The sequence below is a fragment of the Montipora foliosa genome, chromosome 10 (assembly GCF_036669935.1).
Source record: "Montipora foliosa isolate CH-2021 chromosome 10, ASM3666993v2, whole genome shotgun sequence".
Classification (NCBI taxonomy): Eukaryota; Metazoa; Cnidaria; class Anthozoa; order Scleractinia; family Acroporidae; genus Montipora; species Montipora foliosa.
In genome coordinates, this window is record NC_090878.1 from 17457389 (window position 1) to 17474888 (window position 17500).

Consider the following 17500-nt stretch of genomic DNA (forward strand, 5'->3'; position numbering starts at 1 on the left):
TTTAACGAAAGCCGCTGGTCAGCAACCTTGGTACTGGTCATTGCTGTCTAAGGTCTTCCCCGTTCAATAAACCAGTTTCGTAAAAGCCACTTTCATAAATACCATAATACTCTTTGTTTACCCTCCAAAGTTTTGCATGGGCGTTGTTTCCAGTTTCTTTTGGGACTTACAATGGACCCAAGAGAAAATAAAAACAGCACTCATGCAACATCTTGGGAGGGCAAACAAAGAGTATTTTGGTATTTTTGAAAGTGGCCTATTCTAACGGTTGGGTTGGATCGAGCATGAAATGGAGACTACTGCATAGGACTCTTTCCACATGCAAGTTATTTCCCCTCCCCCTCCACCCTTCGCCCCGCATCAGCCTCCATTTCATGCTAGATCCAGTCTAACCGTGAGAATACGAAACCGGCCTATTCTGCAGTTAATGAAACGTCACGAGTTGTCCTGTCAAGGCGAGCCGTCAAAAACCACAGGTACCCCAACCTAAGCTAACTTATGATCGTTAGGGTAACGGGAAGTTTGAACAAAGCCTCTTTCGATGGCTAAAACGGGAAAGTTTTCAGAGATTGCCAACGCTTTATTCGGTCTCTGTGAAGATTCGACGCCGAGCAAAGATCACGAAAGGAAAAATTAACTATCGTCCGTGCTCTACCCGGAATTTCGAGGCGACTGGAGCTGCTGGAGAGAATTTACGGCTGTTTTCCTTCGGCGGATCGGATCGACTGCTTCGTGAGAGTACCCAACCTTGGTTAGTATATATAGAGGGAGCAAACCGGTTCCTCTAAAACTAAAAGGAATGGCCGTAAATCGGCTCAAAGACCACACAGGGGGGAAAAACACTCAACTAAAGTAAGGTAAGACGATTTTTATTTAAATCGCTACATTGTCATAGGTCACAGAAACAATCGTTATTTTCCCCATAGAAATCCTTACAAAATAAATAGGCAAATCGCTCCAGTCACGTAACAATGCAAATGTCATCATATAAAGAACTGCTCATATACCGAGCTTGGGGTACCTGCAAAAACGTACTTTCAAAGGCAGCATTAACATTGGCCTTAATTCTTATTATTTTTAAGTTAGTGTTTGCATGGCTGTTTATGTTAACTTCTGGAGCAGAGTTTTAGGGGACATTTTGAGCAATTTACCACATGTGTTTCTAGACAGAAAGACAGAATAAACGTTAGAGTTGAGGCGGGTAAGAGGACAGACAAGTCATTAGCAAATCATTAGCAGGCATCTCAATCCTGGACATATTTGTAAGGATTTGCAAAGACGCCTGGGGAAAAATTCCGAGTTTGGCGTTTTGTCTCTGTCTTTGTTGTTGTTTTCATTGCTTGAAATAGTAAGTCTTAATTAATTTGGAATGAATTTTCTCTCACCTCAAAACCTCTGGGAGGCAACCCGAAGCTCGGTTTGATTCTCCTTGCGACCAAACTTGTAATTTTATCACACTGCCGTAGCAGACAAAGCCAAGAAAATTCTTGTCTTGCAAAATGAAGCAAGCTGCGTTTGCGTACGTCCGCTGCTGTTCGCAAGACGTTTTGGACGCTGCCCATTCTCGAAACAGCGAAAGAAGTTTAGGGAATAATCCCATTGGAACATACTGAGTCTTAAAGGTGAGGTATAGTGGCCTTGGGCCACCATTATCTGTATCCGGGATGATTTCCCTTTCCGGTATGCTACTCAGCATGCAAGGAACGAGGAACCGCGATTTGTTTTCCAAAGGACAAATAAGATTGAAATTTTCCATGATCAAGATAAGGGATTGCTTAATGTTGCTAACGCCAAGACTTTGGCAAATAATGTCAATGCTTTCGTCTGTCAGGATACCTTTCTCTTGAAGCATCGTTCGATGCCTTCGAAGTTTCATGCTTTCATTCTCGCTTGTCTCTACGTTGAGTATTTGGTGGATGATGTTCAACAACCACTGTGGATCTAGTACAACCAATCCATCTTCCCGATAATCGTGGCAGACAATCGTGCCGCGATTATGAAGAAAGTGTAATATTTCGTCAACATCTTTCCTATCCTCGACGGTGCAAATGTTCGCCATAAAGTTTCCTTTAGACATATACTTCACATCATTTCTAATTTGTTCCTCAATCGTGCTCTCTATTCCCAGCCAGCGCGAAGGAATCTCTTTCTTGATGTGCGGCAACGACTTTGCAGCTTCCAGTATCTTTCGCCGCAAGCGGACAACTTCGAAGTCTTCTTTCTCGGTGGCTTGACCGGCTTGTGTATTGTCAACAGTAAACTGTTCAAGAACGTGTTCCTCTATGAGAGGATTTTTACAAAGTCTGTCACAGAGACGCTTCATTTTTTCTCTAGACCGTTCACAATCAGCTCGAGTGCCGATGAGAAAGATAGGGGAAGAAACGTCATCATCGTTTGTGTGCGCATGTCCCATTGAATGAATCATGTCTACGTATTTCACGATGTGGTCGAAACTGGAATCGCCCTCATTCGCTTCTAGGTCTCGCATATCCTTTGAAAGATCAAACACCAATAGGTAAATAGCATCTGGCGACATGAATATTGGATGCAGAGCACGGTCAAGGCCTTTGCCACACATCTCCCAGATGACCGGCCATATTCCACTTGATGAATCCACTTCGTCGAGTTCAGGGCTTTCTTCAAGTACACTGGCGATCTCTTTTGGAATTGCTCCAACGTCTTCATTTTCCAAGGGTTTCAGAGATGTGAAACAGTTTCCATCCACGTGAACAGGGTCTGAAATGCAATCAGTGACCAGTCACGGCGGAGCATTCTTTTGCCCCCTAGCTTTTAGTTCAATTTAGGGTATATATAAACATATAAGAAACTCTTCGCGTAAACATGCACAAAGGCCGACGTTAAATCGTTTGGGTGTTGGGTGGCTTGTTAAACTGAAATAATCAGAAAAGGAACTACTGTTTACAAAGAAACTCGATAGAGTGGTTAGACTGAGGCTTACCGGGTACAAGCACTGAAATTCCAACGTTAACTCGTCTAACTCTGTTTCTTCAAAGACGTAATTGAAGCTTCGACTTAAAGGCATACTTTGCGAAGTTCATCAAAATTAAGCGTGGATTGCATTGCATTTGTTCCTTTTATTTGTAATACGGTGGACTTAATTCTCTCTCTCTCTTAAGTGTTCCTCGCAATCACCAGTGCATAGCACTTGTAGTGTCCAAGCCTAACCGGTTTTTAATGTGGTTTATGCGTGTACTATGTGTGTGCGTGTAGAAGTTCGTGCGTTAGGAGGAGCGCAGGGGTCATATGCGCGCATACAAGAGAGGATAACGAGAGAGAGAACACATCAACATGCCCCATGAATTTTTTTAATCTATTTTAAGCTTCGCGTTATGCGTTATTCATATGTAAAGTAGAACTAATTACCATCACAAAAACTTCGCACTTAGACTCGCTTTGAAGAGGAGGCAGACATGAACTCGGAAATGGCCCATTCCGTGACACCCAAAATGCTCAAAAAGTAGAATGAAACCACTGAAAATTGTTGAACAATATAAAAGAAATATGCAGCAAAAAGAAAGAGATTGAAGCACGGATGGACACAAATGAACAAGATTGAAACGGTTCAAGATTGTTGCAAATCGCCTGGATCAACGTCGTTTTTGCTCAAAATCATAAAACAATGTAATGTAATGTGACCTAACGATAATTTTATCAGTAAAGGAATTCCACATTACCATGTTCGTGTTTTAAAATCGCGAATTAACTGAAGATTTCCCCGAAACACCTTAAAATAACGTGACATAGCCCCTTTAAAATAACCGGGCATCATGACCACGGGCTAAATTTAGATAGAAGAAATTCTGATTGGAAGAGGTTCATATTGTAGATGTGTTCTCCCCCTTCACCGTATCCTCTCTTGGTGCATATAAGTGTCAACGGACGGATCTGTTGGTGAAAAATTCGTCTTTTTTTTTCGTAAAAATATTAATATTAAGGAAATGCGTGAAATATACAATGATTTGCGGTATGAAATTGGTCGAATCTGGGAGTGTAAAAGAGTGAAGGTCATTCTAATCGTGATTGGGGCCTTGGGCACGGTAAGCAAAGACTTTGAAAAGTATCAAGAACAACTAGATTGTGCATTGAATTTCTCAGCTCTGCAGAAAGCCTGTTTGCCAGGAACGTCGAGAATCTTGAGAAAGGTACTGGATACCTGAGGTCACGTGATTTGACTTGGTACCCAGTGTAATAATATACCGGTATAACGTCTTAATGATAATAATAATAATAATAATAATAATAATAATAATAATAATAATAATAATAATAATAATAATAATAATGAAATAGATAATATATGTTAACCTCGGTGAATAAAATGAATAGATTTATTGTACTCGCACTCAGTTCCGGCCGCCTGTGTATTGTTTAGTGTGATGATTGACTTCTTTGATCGACTACTGCGCCTGTTGCGATGGAATTGGCCAAAGCAATTATTTGTTGTTATGCGTTAGGTAAAAAACCTAGAAAGAAGGGAAAAGCACCAACTCAACAAACCTGCTGTACTGTTTTGAGCATCTGTCCTTTGCTGGGCAACAGAGCTGTACTTTCGTCGAGGAAACTGCCAGGGCCCTTCGGTTGCATTTACACGAGCGTCATGAATTTGAATTCCGCCTGTTTGTTGTTCATTGATGTTAAAGGGTTCGCCCCTTAGTGACCTGCCGAGACTAGTCTTTCCAGCCCCTTCCTGGCCAATCAGAATGACTTTGATGCGTTTATCCAGTGTCTTACCGCTCTTTAAAGCCTTACCATAAGCTGCAAAAGCTCTGCTACCTCTTGCGAAGATGCAAGAAGGTATTACACCTATACGAAAAGAAGATATGGATCTGCATGGTTCTTCAACTTGCTTGAATTAAGCTGATTGCAATAACCCGCTTTATATAATAAGTATAGGAAATCGTATAAAAGCGAATGCATTCCGTGATTTAAGGGCACGAGACCATAAATCGCGGAATTCAAGAGCAAGCTGATACGATTTTTTTTTTTTATTATATATACCTAACAAAATTACTTCATTGCTGTATTTCCATAGCAACTTCCGTATTGCACTCTATAACCTATTTATGCATTCGTCATTGACCAATGAGAAACGCAAGAATTCTTTAAGACAGATCACGTTTCTGATTGGTAAATGACGATGGGGTAATTTGTTGACTACATAATTTTAAACAATCGTATCAGCTTGCTCTTGAATTTCATGAGATCACTCATGAGATTTTGAAAGTTATGAAATTGCGCGAGCCGTAGCGGCCCACAAATCACGAAATGCACTCGTGTTTATAATATTTCCAATACTAATTACTAAAAAGACAAACCATAAATTTTAGCATCTTCTGAAAATGTGGGGGTGGCGTGACGTGACACCATCCTTTCCGTTACACTTCTATTGTTGGACGATTTTTGTCAGTTTTGAAATATTACATAAAAATTATTGGACAAGTGACATTGTTTTGTAAAGTGATACCCGACTCAGTCAATTGTAAAGCGAGAGAAACTGTTGAATGCCCGATTAGCATACTCTTAAGAAGTGCCAGAAGTGGCGATGAAACTGTGAATTGACGCCGTCTAACAAAGTAGACTTTTCTCTTAGGGCCGACTTACACGGTACGATTTTAGTCGCATGCGATGAGCTTACCACAGGCGTATGACGTGACTTACGATTGTAGCAGCGTTTTAAACCAAGTTCTAAGATGCTACGACATTTTTTTAACGCGGCACGCGACAATAATAAACGAGTTGTAGGCCTGTCGTAAGCTTGCCGCATGTGGCAAAAATCGTACCGTGTAAATCGGCCCTTACATTCCCAAGATTAATTTTATGTGAAGAACCCCAGAAAACATATTGCATTAAGGGATTGGGAAAATTGATGCTTTTCATCTGACGTCACGGCACGACGGCCATGTTGGTGTACAGGGCAATGCATTAAAATGACCTTTGAGAATTTGACTCTCTTATTATGCAAAACTTGTTGGGCCATTTTCTATTGTTTTGTACATCAGCACGGCCGTCTCATCACGTGGATGCAAACCAAGAATTGGCCCCTCCAAAAAATTCCTTAACATTCAACAATCACTTAAAACTCCGCATTCGTAGCCTTTCAAATTAGCGATTGGTTTGTGGGTGGCACGTGGATCAAGATTTTTTTTTTTTTTTGCGAATGGACCAATTTGGCTAACTCAATGTTGTACCAAATTCAAATCTCTCGGGGTTAAGATTCTTTGTGTGTTGAATTTGCATGACAATGAAGCATTCACATTTAAATGATACGGAAATTGTTGGAACAAAAAACGTTTTATTCCCAGAGGATTTGAATTGGGTACAACATTGAGTTAGCCGATGGTCTATTGGAGGCGTTTTTGGTCGAACTGAGATGAGTATAAATCGATTTATTTCAACCGCGTGCCACTTTGCCCTTTCAGTTTTGCCTATGGTTCATGTGTCTCATTCGTTCTTTGTTTTATATTTTCTGCGGATCCATTCAATGCAGTCACAGCACAGGCAAACAGAAACGAACTGATCATCTAACATCGCTTACCTGGATTCTTAAGGCAGTGCCTAAACAAAACCTTCCTCTGTGTGAAGGGTCTGTTTTCTGCTGCTGCCAACAGACCCACATAAGTGAAATCCTTCTTAATTGCAATGCGACTTGTACATGTGTTGCTGATGGAAGCACCATCGACACTATCTGTTCCCTCGTCATCCAAAGCAAGTATTTCCAGTAACGTTTTCTTGTCTTCTGGGTAGCTGGAAACATCATTGATTATGTTCCTGATGTCTTCATCAGTTAGGTTTCCTCTTTTGAACAGGACATCCATGTCTATATAAATGAGATTTAAAACAAGGTTAAGGCAGCTTGAAGGACCTTACTGTAACGCAATGAAGATCTCGTTCTGTGACGTTGCGGGAGTTTAAGAAACTACAACGCGGCTACGGCAATGATGAGAACGTCACTTCAAAATAACTTTGGGATGTCGATCTTAAGAATTTCCGGATTATTTCATCTCGTTTGCCTCTTACAATATTCAGTTGCAAAATATCCTATAACTGTATTGGTACGAACGGTTTTGAAGTAAGGAGAGAGAATGAAAGATTCACTGTTCTATGCCCAAGTTGTCAACGTCAAAACCCTAAATTTGTTTGCTTCGCGTTGTCGTCGTGTAGAGTGTGGGTATGAAATATACAAAAAGGCGTGTAACACGTGCAGCACGACCCATTTTCAACTCTAAAACCGATATGTTATTGCTTTCTGGCGTTGCCGTTACGGTAGCCGTCCTACCCGTTGTCGTTTCTTAAACTCCCAGTTATAACTTAGTGCTACCGCAAATATTTCTCGATTATTCCGTCTTGTTCACTCTGTACAATACGGGCGAGCTATCCTGTACTAACTGGAGGGGTACCAACGCAGTTTTAAAATCAAAACTGAGCAAATGAATGTTTTAATTTGTTGGTATATGCTCACGTTGTCGTCAAAACCTAAAATTCGGTGATTTCACGTTGTTGTTTTGTGGAGTACGGCAAAAAAAAAAAATGCACGGAAATTCCTGGTGCACGTGCAGCACGTTTATTTACCATTTTTTAACCAACCAAATTCTAAGACTTGCTTTGTTACGTTGCCGTAGCCGTCGTCTTTGCTTAAATTCCCTATAGGACGGCTAGGATTTCATGTGAAAATATAACTTTGCGTTATTCCAATTATTTTGCGATAATTCCAAGTTTTTCGAGTTGTGAATTGTAGAGCAACTTCCCGGGCCCGGAATTAAACTGGCATGAGCGATGAGACAGATTAGAGAGAAATTTGAGCGCTTCAGTTCTTCGGGCGCTCGCTAAACTTCAAATTCGGACATTTCATGTCTTTTTCAACACGCGACGAAAGCGGCAGAGAAATGTACCAAAATGCAAAACGCACCGTACGGGGCTTATTAGCTTACTATTGTTGCTCATAAAAGCCACTGAACTTGGGGGTTCTGATTCTCGTATATATCGTCTTGATTTTCAGTTTTGACAAAAGAACAACTTCGAAATCACACGATAATAAAATGTTTGGTTCAACTCTGTTCCCACCAATTTAGCTAACCATGCAACTGGGGACTGAATGCTCTTCCGGGATACAGGGTGGTGTTTTCTCATCCAAACCTTTTCAAACCGATCTTTTCATGCTACACTCACCAATGTCGTGTCCACTGTCTGTAACGTTTTGTCTTTCTCTATAATTATCTGATGCAATTGCGTCTGTAGCCATGGGTTCCTGTTTACGTTCCTCTAGAGAACAAGTGATTTCCTCGTTAGACCTGAACGGCCGGAAGGCATAAAAACGTGATATATGAGTTGCCTGATACAATGAGCACGGATATCAAGTTATGAAGGACGCCCTTATTCGGTGGGCAAACAGCCAAGCTATTCACTCAGGAAGTCAACTTATTCTTGGACGGAGTAAACCAAATATATCAGTTATATTTGTCAGATTTGGTCTAGGAAACACAAAGCGTCGAGTACTTTGATCAAAGGCGGGTGATACTCTCCACAATAATGGAAAGATCGTCTTTCTCAGAGGAAGTTTCTCACCCGGGAGAGGGACTCCAATATGAAAAGGGTAGGGTTGCTCGTTGTGTCGCCGGGGGGTGTAATTTTCGGATTTTGGTCTCACTTAGGGTGTTCTGGGCAAAACGCCATGATATGTAGCCGTGAAGGTCTCCTTATTTAGAGCTGTGCTCGGAGAAATATAAAAATGTATATTTAATACGTTTTAAATAAGATTTCTTGTAGGGGTTAAAAAGCCTGGGCTAAGCCCAGATTCGTCTCTTTTTCCCCCTTTTCGGACGAGCATCCCTACCCCCTCATATGCGAATTTCCCCCCCCCCCCCCGCCCCCCCACCCGGTTTCTCTGAGTAAGTTTATTATTCTAAGGGGCAGACAGTGTCGAATATCCTGAACAATAATGCGTTGGCACGATTACAAATTCATTCATTTACAAGAGCGTAAATAAAAAATTTTTCACTCCTTTCAAGATTTACAAGAAGGCAATACAAAATTGGCAGCCGTTCAAAGGAGTCGAATGAGGTCGGCAATGTCTCAAATATTGAAAGTTACGTGGAAAAGCTTTCCTTAATTGACATAACCTAGTGGCATAACAAGCGACTTTCTAAGAAAGCTCGTGACCATTTATTTACTTTGACAAAATAATCACTCCTTTCAAGATTTACAAGAAAGCAATACAAAATTGGCAGCCGTTTAAGGGCGTCGAATGAGGTCGGCAGTGTCTCAAATATTTAAAGTTACCGTCGTGGAAAAGCTTTCCTTAATTGACATAATAAGCTACTTTCTAAGAAAGCTCGTGACCATTTATTTACTTGGAGAAATAATGAACTCAACTGAATGCAACGAACAAATTTCGCGAAAAAAATATTTTGCATCAGTGATACAAAGTGATTTGGGTGAAGAACAAGTTTTAAAATCGTTCTGTCCTAAAGAGCGTGAAAGCCATGGTACAAACGACAAATCATTTTCATCGTCGAGAATTTAGCATATCACTGTCGAGACAAAACACTACTCATTTGCATCTCACACGAAGTTACAGTACCTTAGTCTTCGCATCATCGAGATTCCGCTAGAATTGAACACTCTGGCTTTGAAGCCGCTTTAGAAAACCTGAAAGAGATAAATTATTTTCAGCTAGGTTCCTTCCGGCTCAAACATTCAAATAAAGATGCGCTTTACTGACTGACTAGTGGATCGAGACAATGTCAAGCGGTGTCAAGATCGGGTAAAAAATGATCGTTGCTTGCTCACAGTACTAGATTCTCAGGTAAACATAACAATTTACGTTAAATTGTAAATTCTAATATTTAAGTCTTCGTTCAGATCTTACCTTTACAGGTCTTCTTGAGAGGATGCAATCGAACTAAATCAGTGTTGGCCTGAAACCTGAATGAACCATTCTTAAATACGAAAACAAGACAGGTAAAAACCCTCCATGCAATCAAAACACTTCCGGTTTCTGAATAGGTACTTTCCCTGCAAACGGGCTAAATTTAAAAAACATGTTGCATGGGCTGGGTGGGGAAATTAATGTGATATTTCAATTTCTATGAATTTCAAACTAAATGTGGAAAAATATCGAAAGATATCCCCATCAGAATGAAACGCGAGCTCATATTTGTCGCGAAATTGTGAATCCCGCGAAATGGCCCTTGACATGGTATACAACGTTGACTGACAGCTCAGACACTGATGAAACGTTGACTGAACTTTATGGCGTAGTAAGGAAACGAAGAGATAAATCAAAGGTTCAAATGAGTCAAATTATTCATGTAATATAAAAGATCCTGCTGAAACTACCCTTGCCCAGCCTTGTACGACGATTTCGTACGAGCAAGTCGAACCTGATCTAGACATTTGAGTTCTAAAAACAATTTTATGTTATGGTTGGTTTTAGGTCGCTTTGGCTTAACACCAGGCAAAGCGATCGTAGCATTTCCATTTACGTCGAAGTACACCATATTTAGCCAAAATCCCACTCATTACGAGAACTCATCAACTGACATATGAATCAGTTAATTGAAAACGGTTTTTACGTGGAGGCCCGGGTGTGTCAAGTGACGTCACAGCAGACATATTGATCCATGAGGCAAATTAATTCTCTGAGATTTCGACACTATCATTATGCAAAAACTTTCTTTCATTCGGTTAACAGAATAAAAGATAAACCGCCGCTTCTTACCTGAGTGAAAAGACGATGACGTTGAAACTCAAGCTTATAAGGGATCCCTTTTCGGTTAGAATTTTTATTTATGGTATTCTTACTGTCGCGTATCGATTTCATTCGGTCCTATCCCGTTGAGCCGGTTGATCCTGAAAAGCCCTTTGTAGGGAGCGGTCAGCTAAGCACATTTCAGCTTCCCTGATTTCCAGGAAATCTATGCTGTTAATTGCACTGTGCTGTGGGACGCTTCATTTTGTCGGATTAACCAGAGATGTAAGTTAAGGCGAGTGAGTTATGCCTGAGTGAGTTACCAGCCGTGAGTTACCAAATCTTGAAATTTCATGATTTGACATGCAGAATATTGAAATTTCAACATTTGGCATGCAGAATATCGAAATTTCAAGATCAGACATGCAGAATCTTGAAATTTCAAGATTTGGCATGCAGAATATTGAAATTTCAAGATTTGACATGCAGAATATTGATATTTTAAAATAAAGCGTGATTCCAGCGTTCTCTTTAAAATGCACTCATCATAAACACCTAAGAAGAGAATTTAATCATGGACATTGCCGCAGTCATAATTTTTTTCTGGCTACGGCCCTGGAAGCACGTGGTTGGTAGGAGTCACAAAATCTCAGCAGTATCAGAACTTTCCAGTTTCTTTGCAATTCCGTTATGGATAACGTTGTTTGTATGACGCTTTCTAGTAGTGAAGAAGAGCTGGAAGAGTTTTCTCTGGAGACAATTGTTTCAAAGGAGATGAAAATGACTTACGCACAGGCTTGTGCGTCACCCAGGCCATCAGTTTCAGGTTAGTGTTACGTCTTCTTTCCCCTTTTTATATTCGAGTTGAATGATCTGAGAGTCCCTTAAATACACCAATAATCACTGATGACACTCTTTTGCAATCGTAACTTATTGTGTTCCTGTGCAAAGTTGTACAGTGACTTGTGAATACTATGCATATGCAGATCTGGCTCCTTGAATGCTGTAAACGTGTAGAGCGCCAAGATGAGCGTAGCCAGGATTTTTCAAAGGGGGGCGGGGGGGGGGGGGTCCATACTGTGTGTCAAACAGAGGGTACTCACCAGATTGTCACCTGAATATTGTAGGTTGTTTGTTTAAAAAAGGCTTACAAAGGAAGGGGGGGGGGGGGGTTTCACGGGCACCCCAGGACCCCCCGGGCCACGCCCTTGAGCGCTATTAATATAAAAGTTATAGCCATCAGTTTGATCAGCATTTGGCCCTAAACAGAGAGGTTGGGAGTCGCAAAAGATTCAAATTTATCTCACGAAACTTGTCGCAGATCGCGTATTAGGCGATTTATGAGATACAAGCAATTGAGATGAGCAATGGCAAGAGAAGTAGTTCTCCGTAATTACCATATGTTTATTATGCCAAATTTAGACCCCTTGTGTTCTGGCCTCTCGTAAGCGACCAGCAAGGCTTGGCATTTTGGGTGGCCGCTTACGGGATGTTTGACTGTATTCTGACAAAGAGTGTTTCTGTGACAGCATAGCTACTTACATTTCCCTACTTATCATCCGTTTACTTTATGTCTTCCCTTGGACATGTCAACCCCATACTCGAGTGTTATCAATGTGGGGAGGAATTGTCAATCGAGTATTGCTTTCAAATAAAATGCAGACGCTAAGAAAGTTGACGAATTTATTACCAACTGGTGTAAATGTCGTTTCACCGTTCCTCGTGATGACCACTGCATTTGCTCAAGTTGGATTCGGGTAGGAGTCTGTTTGGTACGTACCATAATGCAAATATATCTTTCAAGTGTTTATTACAATTCATAACAGTCATTTAATCGAATTTCGAAAGGTAGTCTCGGTCTTTCCACGCCTGGTCCGAATAATGTTCTCTCTTAAGGATGCACTAAAATTTATAGTTAATAATTATAGTCAAAGGCCAGACTGTCAGCCACCACAACAATTTGCCCCCAATCCCGTTGGCAGGGTTAACTGGATTTTTTTTTTTTGACCCCATTTTCCAAAACATTCAACCAGAATGCCCCCTTAATTCGCGGTAGAAATTTTTTTTCATACCCTCGTTATATACTGTATAATGACGGTTTATAGCAGCCTCAACTTGAAAATGTCAGAAAATATATTTAGAAAACGGTCCTACGAAAATTCGCGCGCTGATTGGTTAAAAATCGTGTTTCTATAACTCGATGGATACACAGAACTAGCGCGAGCTGTTGACGTAGTGATGGCGCGAGCAAAGAGAATTTACATTTTGATAATTAGAGTAAGAAGATCTTGAAAGAGCCAATGCCCTTACAACACATTTCACTTTCTTCTACTAAGAAAAACCAAGAGAAGGTTGAATAGAGCAAGGTTAAGCTCAAAACAAGCTACCAAATTTGCTAGTTACATCGGGTAAGGCATGTCTTTATCCGCCACGTTTGATATCCTTTCAACTCAGGTGGTGCGGATGAAGTAATCATTTTCATTTCAACGCATTTTCGACTGTCCACACAGTCAAATGCTGATTTGCATTTGTATCCACTTTCGACAGCGTTTTTAAATCGATGTGTTTTCGATGAAAACGCTCAGCGTTCTAGTTTGAACAGAAAGCCCTAAATGTATCGAAATGTATGCGTTTTCAAACGAAAACGCATCAGTGACAGGGCCTAGATCTCTAGAGAGACAAGAAACAGAATCATAATCCAAACACAGATCTACCCAACAGATTTTGCTGAGTGTTGAAGGCTAAAGGCTTTTAATATTTAACTTACGTATTTATCCCGTGAGAGGTCATATCTCTGGTTTGGAATTGAAAGCACTTCGGTTCCCATTAGCGTGTTGGGCTCTATCGTATCGATCAACATCATAACGGCCTGGTCCAACAGGATTCTGAGTAAAAAAAGCAAAGAATAAAGCCGTCATCAATCATCACCATCATCTTCGTTGTCTTTACTTTCCTTCACAAAGGGATTGAATCAATTTTAGGTCATTTCACGAAACGCGAAATAGATAAATACTAACCACTGACTAACCGAGCGCGAGGGCCATCCTGGGGAATATTGGCCCGAGGTCGTGGCAGTATGGACCCAGCGCAGCGAGGCCCGTACAAAAACGACCGAGGGTCAATATTCCCCACTACGGTCCTGAGCAAGCGAGGTTATTCAGTTGTTTATTGTATAGCATCGTTTCTTTGAGCGATCGGACACTTCTCCGATTGGTGAATGTTCGTAATCTTTGTCTTCCATCAGTGAACTTTGAACGATCACCTTTTACATGAAAAACTAAATAAAATTCCGCTTGCTATAATTACACCATTGCGATGAAAATATTAAATTCGGCTTTAAAAAAAATTGTGTTTCGCTCAACCTGAATTTCTCGGGAGAGAGAAAAATTACGGAAACTAGCCAATCAGAGTGCTCCATTTAGCCTGAGATAACGATAACGATACTGATAATGATGATAATCATCATCATCATCATCATCATCATCATTATTATTATTATTATTATTATAATTATTATTATTATTATAAGCGTCAAGTGTATTAATAGCTTGAGGGCATCAATTGGGGACGCTGTACAAAAATCAAAACAGATTAACTTAAACTGATATCAAATCATAGTTTTTTTTTTTGGAGGAAAGGGGAAAACCGGAATAGTATTCTGAGAAAACCTCTCGGTGCAGAGAAGAGAACCAACAAATTCAACCCACGTATGACGCCGAGTATGGGAATCGAACCCAGGCCACATTGGTGGGAAGCGAGTGCTCTCACCACTGTGCTGCCATCTGTCTGCTCTCAAATACATAGCAATAACCACTAAAAAGGTTGGAAAGATAAAAAATAAAAATTGCAAAGCCAAAGAGATGTATGGATCAACAAAAAAAACTACAATAGAAACAAGATGATTGAGTTGAAAAAAGATGGCCGGACCTTTTTTTTAAGTTTATGACAACTTGCCTGCCAGGAAAAGTTTTTTTTTGTCCAGGATCATCTTATTAGTGATGTTAAGGTAAAGGAGTTCCATATATTGCCTTTTACTGGTGAGAAATTGTGATAACCTCACATTTCCCCAAATCAACCCCAACATATCGATGCATAACCAAAATCAAAAATACCGGCTTTTACTTCGTGTAGAAGACACACATGACGTAAAACAATAAAGCAAAAATCGTGAAACAATACCTAATCAGAATTCTAAATGCCTCAAGATCCCTAAAGCTTTTATTACGTTATGTGCGTCTTCCACACGAAGTAAAAGCCAAAATACCGGCACGCTCATTCACGCATCATTACAGCCAGTTCAAGATCACTATCACTGTTGTCGCCATCGAAATTCGCAACACCGTTGACGCAACTGTTGGGACCTTAAAGCAAAGTGACTTTTTTAGGAAGGCGACGGCGCCCGGAAGTGAAGTTTTATTTCCCTTTGACGTCGTAGGTTTAGCGCGAAGTCGTCTTAAGTCTCGGCGCCGACCTCAAAAGCTTTGTTTTGGCGGTGTGTAGAAAACGTGAGTAAATTTAAGTCTTTTCTCCGTTTACACTCGTCCGATATTGGCCTTTTAGTTTTCGTACCTTGTAGAAAATTCAAGAGAATACCTTCTCGTAATTTATTTGAATCGCTTTTGGCATTTTAATCATCGTATTTCAAAAAGGACGGCTGTAGACTCAGACTGCGGCAAGTATAAACTCTCAATGGTTTTCGAATTGGTTGCCGTCAACATTTTTCGTAGTCTTTGATTAGCTTTTTACTTTTTATTTACACGGCATTCATGTAAAGCAGAGTTGTTATGTTTAGTATAGATTTGTATAGTTTTAGTTTTAGTTATTAGTATTGTATTTATTATCATAGTATGTTATAATTGTATTTCTGATGAATTTACCGTGTTTAAATAAAGTTATTACTTACTTACTTACTCACTCACTCACTCACTCACTCACATCCTACAGCAACTCATTAATAAGTATACAAAACAACATAAGAAACTTTATGTTGGCTTCATCGATTATGAAAAAGCGTTTGATAGCGTGTGGCAGTCCGGGCTGATCTATAAAATCTACCAATATGGAGTTAAAGGCAAATTCTTTAAAGTCATTAAATCCATGTATTCGTCGATTAAAAGTTGCGTCAAAACTGATGAAAGCTCTATCACAGAAATGTTCTCATGCAACAAAGGAATAAGGCAAGGTGATGGCTTAAGTCCAGTTTTATTTTCATTATTTATGAATGACTTACCGCAATACTTTAGGGACAACCATTGTCCAGGAGTAATGATTGGAAGCCATTCTCTAAATTGCCTCATGTATGCTGATGATTTGTTAGTTTTAAGTCCCTCTCCAGAAGGACTACAGAAATCGATTAACGTCATTAAAAAGCACGCAGAGGAATGGAAGCTGAAGGTGAATACCAACAAATCAAATATCATCATCTTTAGTGGGAACGGTCAAACCAAAAACAAGGAAATTTTCCAATATGGTTCAGAAGCATTACCTATCGTCGACAAACAAACATATTTGGGAATAGAAATGACCTCATCTGGTCGCTATACCTACGCAAGAGACATCCTTAGCAAAAAAGCTTATAAAGTTCTTGCGACAGTGAAACGATTGTTCTCCAATTCGGATACGACCACAATTACAATTAAGAATAAGCTTTTTGATGCCCTTGTCAAACCTATACTACTATATGGATGCGAAATATGGGGACCGGAGCTATTATCATATAAGACCCATTTTGACAAAAGCACTATCGAACAAGTCCATATCAAGTTCTGTAAACAAACACTAAATACCCCATGGTACACAGAGAACATTGCCTGTAGGGCAGAACTTGGACGGTACCCTTTAAGTATAGACATAAAAGCTTCAATATTTAGTTACTCGCTTAGATTACAGCATAAAACAGTCAATCCTCTATTAAAGGAAGCCTTTCATCACGCAAAAAGTCACAGCCAATTTTTTGATGTATTAAATAATGACGAAACTATACGAATGCACTCTATAGGCAATACATCAAGCCAACTACACATTAAGAATGCTCGTTCCTCCATAAAGAATCAGCTTAAAAAGGACTACATTCGAAATTGGCTGAAGGCTCGCAACAACACTTCCGAAGGCTCTAGAGAGAAATTTACACACAAAGAAGTCAAATTCGACTACCAATTGGAAGACTATCTCAAAACTATCAGAAACCCAGCACATAGAATAAGTATGACAAAATTGCGTCTGGGGGTTCATAGCTTGCGAATACAGACTGGGAAATACGAAAATAGAGGTGCACCAATCCCAGTAGATGGAAGAACGTGTTTAGTCTGCAATAGAGGCTATATAGAAGATGAGCGGCACTTCTTGATGTATTGCCCAGGGTACGATAACATTAGAAATGAGCTCCATTCTCTCCTTTCAACACACGATGTTGTTTTCAAAAGCCTTAATGATGAGGATAAAATTAGGTATTTACTTACCCTAGAAAACGAAAGCACTTCAAAGATAATAGGTAAATACACATATTTAATGTTTCAGAAGAGAAAAGACTTCCTAAATGCAAAATAATTAAAATAATAATTTTATACCAATTGTATTACAAGTAATTGTATGATCTTTTTAGTTAATTAGTTATTCAAGTAGATATCATCACCTTTATTGTAACGAGACCGATACCTCCCTTTGGAGAGTAAGGCGCAATAAAGATTTACTGTTTACTGTTTACTCACTCACTCACTCACTCACTCACTCACTTACTTACTGTTTTACTCACTCACTGACTTACTCACTCAGTACTTACTCACTTACTTACTT

The 17500-nt window shown here is 39.9% G+C and overlaps 1 protein-coding gene across 2 annotated transcripts in view; it reads right to left on the minus strand.

Annotated features, from left to right (window-relative positions):
- Positions 1-10157, minus strand: part of LOC137973036 (uncharacterized) — a 19235-nt gene extending 9078 nt beyond the window's left edge. Inside the window, exons 1-6 of one of the 2 annotated variants that reach the window (XM_068819752.1) lie at positions 9887-10157; positions 9599-9666; positions 8188-8309; positions 6557-6838; positions 4519-4824; positions 1386-2736 (exon numbers count right to left, since the gene is read on the minus strand). In XM_068819752.1, the coding sequence (XP_068675853.1) occupies positions 1386-2736; positions 4519-4824; positions 6557-6838; positions 8188-8309; positions 9599-9615 (2078 nt within the window). In that variant the 5' untranslated portion in view covers positions 9616-9666; positions 9887-10157. The remainder of the gene's footprint in view (positions 1-1385; positions 2737-4518; positions 4825-6556; positions 6839-8187; positions 8310-9598; positions 9667-9886) is intronic. The other variant, XM_068819753.1, reaches the window with a different exon arrangement.
- Positions 10158-17500: the final 7343 nt, after the last annotated feature.